Raw genomic sequence first — 10,778 nt, 5'->3', positions numbered from 1 at the left:
AACATAGAAATTCTCGACACGCAATTGGCGCTTGACATTTCCACCAACTTACGCAGGAAAAAAAAAAGACATTTCGACCAACATACCGGGTTCCTCTCGAAATCCAGACAGACAGCGAACTGGAGAGAGGGAGAAGGGAAACTTCAACCCTTTTTCTCTCTGTTCACCAAATATCCACTACCACAGATATAAGATATTCATTTGATTATTATTCGTTTTCTTCCATTCTTTTGATTCGTTTACGCCAGTAATCGTTTGCTTGGTCTTTTTGGATCTTGAATACAAATCGGGGATGCCGAACTGGGAGCTCAAAAACTGTTGCAAGCATGACCAGGTCATGTTTCTAACGATCACAGGAATCTTTACTGTTGTAATCCTTCTGGTATGATTCTGTTCTTCTCTTTAATGTTCACGGATACTCTTCTTGTTGTCCAGATTCCTTTATGTGTTTCGGTTGGTTTTGGGTGAGTGGATGGGTAGGAGGCGTATGAGTATGTAAGGTAGATTTTTAGACAGAATTTTACTAGAACTATAAATGGTTTTGATTAATTAATTTAATTTCGACCAACCCTTTTGTTATCACATTGACGGGGCTTTCTTTTGGGATATGGAATTTTTCAAATTTTCTTTGATCAATAACTGTGAAATTTCATTAGATTAGAAAAATAATATAGTACAGTTAGTGCTAGAAAAATCAGTACACTAGATGTTGTGGTATTGGGAATCTGTATGTGTTCTAGGATGGAGCCGAGTGCTAGAAAGATGAGTACACTAACGATATGTTGTGGTGGGTTTAGCTCATTACATGTTAGAGGGAAGAGAAATTCCAGATGTTCAATCCATCTTCTCTTAAATTTTTTAATTTTCACCCATGCTCTAGTTATTTATGGTTTGCTACGATAGTTCATTTATTTTGTTTGTGTTTGTGTTTAAACCTTGTAGCTGTGGAGAACAATACTGCTAACACCTTTCAAGCTCATCACTGTTTTTCTCCACGAAGCAAGTCATGCTATTGCTTGTAAACTAACATGTGGCCAAGTAAGAAATTACATCCCTTCCTTTCAACGATTACTTATTTGACATTTTTCCATTTCATATTGATTTCTTATTCAAAGTACATTCTTTTGATATTGAAAAACCTAAATGAATTGAGCAAAGCATATTTTGCCTAATCTTTGAAACATTTTTTCATAACAAAGAAAGGATCCATATGGAGAAAGAGAAGATAAAGAGGACATAGCCCAGGGAATTAGTGCTAGGTGGATTATCTCAGAATGTGCTCTCCAAGCGTTATTTGACTAATTCATAACAACCAAACTGAAGTAAAAGTTTAAAAATAAAGCCATAAGACCAGCCAAACTGCTGTAGAAGAATGTCAAGTAATTCAAATGCAAGATGAGGATGTTTCCAGGATTCAATTGAAAGGTAGGAAGAATAAACAAGAAATGAACAAAATTCTTAGGAACCAAGAGGTAACCATCGTATGTTGAAATATGAATAAAGCTGATGGGTATGGTTTGATCATGTGCATTAAAGGAACAATGGAAACACTGATGTGTAATTTGAAATAAACAAATATGTCAGTTTTGAGTATGTTGGCTTCAGTATGTCCATGTCCAACCACAGTTGCAAGAAAACCACCATTAGAGTGGAAGGAAACCTCCTAGAAAGTGCATTTGGAAGCAAAGGAAATTTGTTTGGGAAAGAATTTCAAGAAGTGACTTGAAAACAATTTGGGAACATAAATTTCATTAAAAATTCAATCTCGGGAAAAACTTGTAATGTGGATATGTGGTTCATTTTCGAAAGTAATTGGGGCACAATGTTGAAATGTCAAGAGATAAAAACTAAAGAAGCTTTGGAAAGAAAAGGAGAAATATTTGAATAAAAAGAAAGGAACCATAAAAGATGATAAGAAGAAGAGAATAATTAGTAAATAAAGTTTTGATATGTTCAAGAAATGGGAAATAAATAAATAAAACAAATATTTTCCTTTTATAATGAAAGGGAAGAGAAAATAAACAAGAACTCATCAAAACAGACAATAATCAGGAGAGGTAAAAAAAGACAGGAGGAACCAATAAAGTTTTGGTGGTCTTCCAATAGAAACACAGTTGTACCTAAAACTTAGAGGAAACTAAAAGAAATAATCAATTTCGAATGACAGGAAAAAGAAAAGATGAAGAACAAACATAATGGTAAAACAAAAAAGGGAGAATAATTAGTAAAGAAAGCTTTTATCTGGTAAATGGGAAATGCTTAAAAGAAAAGTTTCCATTTACAATGAGGGGAAATGGAAAAAACAAGAGATAGAAGAAAGAATGAACCATTGAAATTCTGGTGATCTTCCATTAAAAAGATCTCAAGCTGACAAGCGTGAGAATGTAGGTTTGAGTATAAGAGCAGCCACTTTGTACAAAAAATTTGCCAAAGGTTAGGTCCATAGTCAGTCCAACCCTCCAAGACCCCAGATAGCTGGGGCCAACATTGGGCAATGACCCTTTTTCCTTTTAAAAAAAGGGGTGCACTTTAATTCTGTGTTTCCCCAAGTACCTTTTGACCCTGACTACCCATTATGTTTTGCTTCTCAACTTTGCTTCCCATTCTAGTGATACTATGTTTTACTTTTGTGTCCTCACTTTTACCTGTTTGAGTAACATAGCTGGGAAACATACACCTCAATAGAAGGGGGCAAAAGTAAAATGATTTCATTTATTTAAATCTAAACTTACTTAAGGAGTTCATAGGCCAATTCTGAGATAATTACTACAGCTGCAGCTAGCTCTTAAATCTACATCTGTCTTCCAATGGTACTCCTATTATTTCTAAGATTTGAATTGTTCAACTCTGTTGAGATCTCTAATATTGGAGCCATATGTTTTATCAAACTTCTGAAGTTTCCTAGATTTGGGGACTTGAATTCATAAATTGGGCAACTGTTACACCTTCAAACCTCTTTAATCTTCACATTGTCACTCAACAAGCTTCACAATGTATCACCTTACGATTCACAAGATCAATTACACAGTAAGGCACTATTTGAACTTTTTCAAGATCATTTTAAAGGAAAGGGAACTAATGCAATCTCCCTTGGTAATTTTTATGTCTAATAAATAGATCCACAGGCATACAGGATCTTCAAATGCTTTATTAAAATGATGATAAAAGACTGATTACAATAGTACAATTTTTGTTTAACACTTTTAAGTTGAAGGTATGTGCCAACTACACAAGTGACTTTTGTAAAAGAGCGTATTTTCATCCAATTAATCAATGATCAAAGCTGAAGTATAAAGTTTCAGATAAACGAGTTATTTTCTGTCATTCCACCCTGTTTGGGCCCCTATCTTCTATTCCAATCATGGAATCAAAATAACCCTATTAAGAAAACAATAGATATACAGATTTATCCTGAGGGTGTAAATTGAGAACTTATACTGACCCAGAAATCCCTTGCACAACCTTTAGTATCTTTTGCATTTCACATTAACTCCTACACCCCTAGTAGTTCACATATCAACCTTTTAGAATCCCCCACCCATTATTACTTGGCCTAGAGAAGGCTTGGAGTGCATGTGCTATTAGAACATTTAGGGATATTTTTGGAATGAAAAACCCCTGAGTCATGCTCTTTCACATTTCTCAATCATTTTAAGAGGTTACATGACCATTCCAAGACATAAATACAAACGGTTCTTGATGGAAGGTTAATTAAAGTAAAGTAATTGCAAACTATAGGGTTTTTTTTTTTTTCTAATATGCGAACTGTTATTGTATCTAATGAACTGTTAAAGAAAACATTATCAGTTAGCCTAGCCCAAGTGAAATATCTAAATAATTTCAGGGTTGGTTATTTATATGTTTATTTATGAAACAATTAGTAACATAGTTATGGTTTTCATGCAGCTTTTGTACAGGTATACACAGTTTTTTGGTGATTGGGTTCCACTTTTTGTTAGGATGCTCCCATCTATATGCTTACAATTCTATGTATTGACTCTAGATTTGCATCTGACATAAAGACATTGTGCTTAAATATGCAGGTGGAGGGGATCCAGGTTCATGCAAATGAAGGTGGAGTCACACAAACACGTGGTGGTATATATTGGTTAATTTTGCCTGCTGGATGTAATACTCTTATTCCCTTAATATTTTTATTGGCTTATTAAAATCCTATTTCAGTAGCTTTCTTGGAATTCCATTTCCAGTAATGCATAATTATGCAAAACTCATATTCAAGCTTTGTTGGACCTATCTAAGATTTAAGTTGATACTTTTGAGTATTGGATATTCATTTTGTTAATGGTTAAAATTAAATGGCATTCTGTTTTGCATCCAGACCTCGGTTCATCATTTTGGGGAATGGTTCTTATACTGGCATCTACAAATCTTCTTACTGCAAGAATTGCTGCTGCATGTCTTGGTGTTGCTTTGCTTGTTGTGCTCTTTGTCGCTAAAAATGTGGGTATATCTTATATCTTTGTCAAACTCTCTACTAAATATAATACTATGACTAGAGAATGACCCCCAATACTAAGTATGGGGCCAATACTCTGATTTTTTTTTTTTATTTATGTATTATAATTGTTTAACACCCATTTTTGTGTTGTAAGTTTAAGTTACTATTTTTTTTTTATTTTTTATGTATAGACTTGTTAGTTAATTTAAGAGATTAAATCATGTTTTATTTCTAAATAATAGCTCACTTTATGGATCCTACATCATTTGAAATGAGCTTTTGTTTGTTTTTTCTTTTTAGTGGAGGTAACTACCACTAACTTTTTTGAGAGTAGAGGTAAGTACCACTTGAGTGGGTAGATGCATGTCCGAGGAATGAAGCTTTTGTTTGAGAGTGGGAATAACCAATTTTTAGATGCTTTTTCTTTAGAAAATAAGATGCCACTTGTCTAAGGGAGAAATTCTCTAATCTGAGGGCTTTGTTTGAATGCAATGTGAAACTTTTTTTGGACTAAAATGCCTATAACTGTGTATTTAGTCTACCTCTAATGGTAAGTATTGAAAATGTAACTTCAATTATTACTTCCCACCTCATTTAATCCCCTCTCATTAAGTCTTATACTTAAATTATTAACTCCCATTTTTTGGACTAAATTACCCTTTACTTCTTTGTTTGAGAAAGGGTATAAAAGCCATTTTATTATTACAGCTTTAATGCTAGCTTTAATGACTACTAAAATGCCCATAATTGTGTATTTAGTCCATTTCTAATGGTAAGAGTTGAAAATGTAACATCAATTATTACTTTCCACCTCATTTAATCCCCTCTCATTAAGTCTTATACTTAAATTATTAACTCCCATTTTCTCTTATTAAATTAGATCAGTGTCAATATTTTTAACATTATAAACCCATATATTTTAAAACTGACTTAAAAACAAAACCATTTTTAATCCAAGTGGTGACTAAGCAATTCAACCATTCAAATCAAATTGATCAACCTACGAAGTCATAGTTAGGTAATAAAATTTTTAAAATAGAAACTTCCAAAAAATGTAGAAAAAAGTAGACAAATTTATGATATTTTTATTAATCAAAATAAAAAAATAAGTGTAATAAACAATAATTATTTTTATTGGTAATGAAAATGAAATACATAATTTAGAACTAACCAATAATGAAATTATTTTACAATTTGGCAAAGATTAATAGTTCAAAATTTGGGTCAAATATGTTAACCTTTAATGTCATAAATAAATAATAAAAATTAATAAAATATAAAAATACAAAAATGAAAAAAATACATAAATTTTGCAAAAAAAATTCAGTTTAATTATTTTATGGCATAGATCTAATTAGTAGCATTTATTAGTGAAAATTAACTTAAAAATATAAGATTTAATAAGAGAAAATGGGATTTAATACCTTAAGTATAAGACTTAATGATAAGAGTTTAAATGAGGTGGAGAGTAATAATTGTAATTACATTTTCAACCCTTGCAATTAGAGATGGATTAAATACACAAATATAAGCATTTTAGTAGCCATTAAGGCTATAATAAAATGATTTTTATACCTTTTCTCAAACAAATATAGGCATTTTTGTATTTTTTATGTACAAATAATTTTGATATGTCACACTTACTTTTTGTTTAATATGATAAATATATGATATTATACATGTGCCTGATTTTTTTTTTGCAAAATTTATGTATTTTTTTCCTTTTTGTATTTTTATATTTTCTTTTTTATTATTTATTTATGACATTAAAGGTTATAGACGTATGTATACATATATAGACGCATGCATACATATACACGTATCGGAATCGAGGTTTCCATGGGGCAAGGAGTGCTTTCCCTGTCCCCATGGGGGGTATCCCCACCCCATTTGGGGTGGGTGCCCGTGGGGATCAGGGAAATGGGGAAATTATCATCCCTAGCCCATATTTTTAACAATATAAACCCATATATTTTAAAATTGGCTCAAAAACAAAACCATTTTTTATCCAAGTGGTGGTTAAACAATTTAACCATATGAATCTAATTGATCTACCTACGAAGTCATAGTTAGGTAATAAAATTTTTAAAATATAAATAAATATAAAGTTACAAAAAAATGTAGAAAAAGTTACACATTTATAATGTTTTTATTATTCAAATTTACGTTCAATTTATAGAAAATTTTGGATATATTATTACCATCATTGTCATCATCTAAAATTGCCATGTGCACACTTACTAGTATATATTAGAAATGTAAATGCAACATTTGATGTTAATTTTTGTAGAACTTCTGAGTTTAACATCAGTTTATCTGCTTGACTTCTTTGTCATCTTATTGATTGTCTTTATCCTATTGAACAGTGGACACTTCGAGGACTTTGTATTGGTAATTTCTTTCATGATCCTGATGGGCTTTGCATTCTCTAGCATTATCATCTAATATTATTTCTAATATTCAAATACTGAACTTCTCAGGGTTTATTATTTTCCTTGCTGTAATTTGGCTACTGCAAGAAACTACAAAAGTCCACATTCTTCGATATGTGATTTTGTTCATTGGTATATGCTTTTCTGCATGTGTTTCCATTTCCTTATGAGAGAGATTTTTTTTTGTTCATTTATCTAGAAGAAAATATGTTGATTATGTTAATCTGCCAATTTGCAGGTGTTATGAACAGCTTGTTTTCAGTTTATGGTATGTTATTCTACTAAAATTGCTTTAAGGTTTCTTTTGTTCAGCACTTTGGAATTTAACCAATTAAATAACCTTAATAATGCGGGGTAGCTCTTTTCTTCTATTATGTCAAATTATGTATCATCCACATGTATTTATGCAGATATATATGATGATCTAATATCCCGAAGAGTTCACTCCAGTGATGCAGAAAAGTTTGCAGAACTTTGCCTGTGCCCTTGCAATGGTGTTGCATGGGGATTTATCTGGTGAGTAGCGTGAGCTTTTATCCTTGCCTTTGCATAATTGAGTGGGAAGATTGCTTTTTTTTTCATACAAGCAGTCAAAGTTCTTTTAAAAAATACACAGAGATGCAGATTTTCTTTCTGATTCTAACCAACTCATCTTCTGGAGGTTAACTTAATTTAAATTCCATTGCAGGGGACTAATATCATTTTTATTTCTATGTGGAGCTATGTACCTAGGGCTTGTCATCTTGTCTTGAGGTACTACCTACTTCTCCATCATTAGTTATTTATGTATTATGCACCACCTGCTAATTGATAATTAATTTATTGGTAGTTGTGAATTTGTACGTGAGATGGTTTAGGCTTGATTTGTCTAAATTACTGATAATCAAAGCCTAAGAAATTCCAATAAATCCAAGAAGAAACTGTGGAAGAAGAAGAAGATGATGATGATGAAGAAGAAGAAAACCGGAAAACTGTTGGGAACAGTATATAACCAAGAGGATAAGCTTAAAAGGAAATATAACCCCAATCTAATGACTATACACCATAGGTCAAGACAGCTGAACTAAACCTATCGCTAATGAAACAATGTTGCCATTAATGTCACACATTACAAGGAAACCATTTGGAATTTCTACGTAAAAAGTACTTAAGCCTAATTGCATCAGTTCTTTTTGTAAACATCCAATAAGGTAGTAATAAAATTAAACAAATTACTTAGGCTGTGTTTGGTTGCAGTACAAATTTCATTTGTACTAGTGTAAATGCATGGGAATGCAAAACTGTTGAGTGTAAATTCTGGTTTACTTTTTCTTCAGATTTGACTGTCTTATTTGTTTGTCAGAAGTAAAATGATGACCTCCACTTTAAATCACGGGTTCAAACTCCAAAGTATCAATACACCCAACTGTATCGGCAGGGGTGTATCGGTACTTTTTAGGTCACATTTTTTTATTTTGTTTTCAAAAGTTCATTTTTATACATGCTTTTTACATAATTTAATCAATAAAAATTGATTTCCTCAAAACCCCTGTAAGCAGGTGTATCAAGAAGCCAACGATACGATAAGATACACCCGATAGGGGGCGTATCATATCAATACTTTGAACCTTGCTTTAAATGAAAGAACAACGGGGATAGGAGTGTTAACTGTGTCTAGGAGAAAGGTAGGATGCAAGGGTTAGCTGTCTGGTCAGCAGTGCTGGACAAGATCCTAACAAAGCAGAATCTAGTCAGAAGAGGTCTACAGGTGGCAGATTTGGATTGCCCTTTATGCAATGGTAATATGGAGTCTTATGGTGAATCTGGTTACTTACTGATTCAATGTGAATTTACTCATTGGATCTGGTTTAGTAGGTGTTTTTGATGTAAAATGGTGCTTCCCAGCTAAAGTGAAGGGCCTCATTGAGGCATGGCATCTAGAACGTTTAAGTAGGGCTGGAAAGGTAGCATGGAGCATACTCCCTTCAGCAGTGTTATGGGCTGTGTGGAGTGAAAGAAACAGGAGACTGTTTGAAGGGATTCAGGCTTCAAAGGAAGAAATCCTACGTAAAATTCTGGGGATGGTTCATTCTTGGTTGGCGGCAGTTCACCCTTTGTTTAGAAAAGGACATCCTAGTTCTTTCTTTGATTTGGATTTTCTTTTTGTAAGGAAAAGTTAGTTGTTTTTTGGGTTTTGGGCTGTAGGGAGCAAATTGTATATCCTCTGTTCAGTTTCTCATTGTAGAGGGGTTCTTTGTTGGCTTTTTTATTTAATGAATACATTACAGTTAAAAAAAAAAAAGGTAGGATTAAATACCATGTGGTCCCACTTTATATGAGAAAGAATTGTAGGAGGAAGGTGGTGCAAACTTTGCATCAGTTTTTGAGATGCAAAATTTGCATTGCCAATTAGTGCAAAAGAGACGGTACAAATTTTATATCAGGTAGGAATGCAAAGCATAATTACAAACAAACGAAAGCAGAACTGAAACAGGTACAAGTTTTGCACTCAGTCAAGATTTCCACTGCAATCAAACGCAGCCTTAATAAGGAAAATCTCCACTTATGTGGGCTAAGGCAGTAATGATGACTGTAAAGAAGAAAACCCGTTCTTAAATATTCAAGTTAAACAATATCAGTTGTAGTCCTTCCTCACAAGCTGGAGTAGATTTCGACCTCATTAAAGTTGTCCATATAACACGCAACCACTTCAATACCATGACACAAGTTTGGCTAATTTTTCATTTCGGCATTTTGCATTTTGCTTTTGTTGGTTGACAAAGATGTTTATCATGTTGGCTATATCAATAATAACATGAGTTGTTATGCAGATACTGTTTGGTGATTCAAAGTCATTAGCACTTTTTTTTTTTTTTTTACATTTTTTCTCCCCTCTGATGTTTGCGTAGGAACTGAGAAAATAAAAAATATAAAACCATGAAAGTTGACATTTTATTTTACGTTTTTCACATTGCTTTGTGAAAGGAAAATGCCGACTTGCTACTTAACAAGATATTTCTTTACAGTTAAGTCTGCATTACCTCATATGACTTTTTCTTTCATTCCATCTATTCAGGTTCAAGAATCACTTTTCAGATACTTGGGATGATGAATAGCACCTGGTTTTAGATGTTACAACAGTGTAACGTTCTCCTGTTGTCAAACCCAGAGTCGATGATTCTTTTCTTTAATTGTTTCATTATGTACAATATCTACAAATTTCAGCTTATATTCATTTAGAATGCTTGTAGTATTGATTGCTAAAGATTCATTCTTTCTTATCCCTTAATTGGGGTGCCTGATTTTCTTTCCATGTAAAATATTTATGTTAACATTTTTGTTGTGTAATTGAGCTTGAATTTGATGAAACTCTTGACTCATGATCCTAGCGTGCTAGTACAATACATTTCTATTTTCTACCTGTTTTATTGATAGAACAATCATGTGGTTATCGGCAATGCGTATCTTTCAATATGAAACATATCTTTGAAAGGTGATTTAGGGCTGTGTTTGGTTTGAAAGAAAAAGCAAGGGAAAGATAGGGAAACATATACAAATTTTGTATAGATTTCTCTATGTTTTCTTTCAAACCAAACACAGCTTAAGTGAAAATCTATATTGATACTACTTTATAAAGCACGAATAGCCATAAAAATATTTCTGGAATTTTCTCAAGACAAAATTTATGCCTCCATATTTAAATTTATTGATAAAACAATGGGGCAAATAGGGTAATCAGTTATTGATATTAAATGAGTTGAAAAAGGTAATATTAAGATAATCAATGCATTGAATTCTCTTTCATTAAATCCAACATTTAAGTTATTAATTTGCATTTACCTTCATTGAATCATATATTTAAGACATTTTTGTTTCTTTTCGTCATTAAATTCTATTAATTAATATTA

General features: G+C 32.4%; 1 protein-coding gene across 1 annotated transcript; it reads left to right on the top strand.

Annotated features, from left to right (window-relative positions):
* LOC148854873 (uncharacterized) lies at nucleotides 1-10,239 on the top strand. The gene is made up of 10 exons (XM_088941153.1): nucleotides 1-382; nucleotides 943-1,038; nucleotides 4,044-4,128; nucleotides 4,340-4,461; nucleotides 6,826-6,850; nucleotides 6,940-7,023; nucleotides 7,130-7,159; nucleotides 7,302-7,407; nucleotides 7,580-7,644; nucleotides 9,947-10,239. The coding sequence occupies exons 1-9, from the start codon at nucleotides 293-295 to the stop codon at nucleotides 7,641-7,643; spliced, it is 702 nt and encodes a 233-aa protein (XP_088797279.1). The 5' UTR covers nucleotides 1-292; the 3' UTR covers nucleotide 7,644; nucleotides 9,947-10,239.
* The last annotated feature ends 539 nt before the right edge of the window (nucleotides 10,240-10,778 follow it).

This window comes from Nelumbo lutea, chromosome 4, assembly GCF_056320005.1.
Source record: "Nelumbo lutea isolate HS-2025 chromosome 4, American lotus-T2T, whole genome shotgun sequence".
NCBI lineage: Eukaryota > Viridiplantae > Streptophyta > Magnoliopsida > Proteales > Nelumbonaceae > Nelumbo > Nelumbo lutea.
The sequence above is the reverse complement of the archived record's forward strand: the minus strand, read 5'-3'. Positions and strand labels throughout refer to the sequence as shown.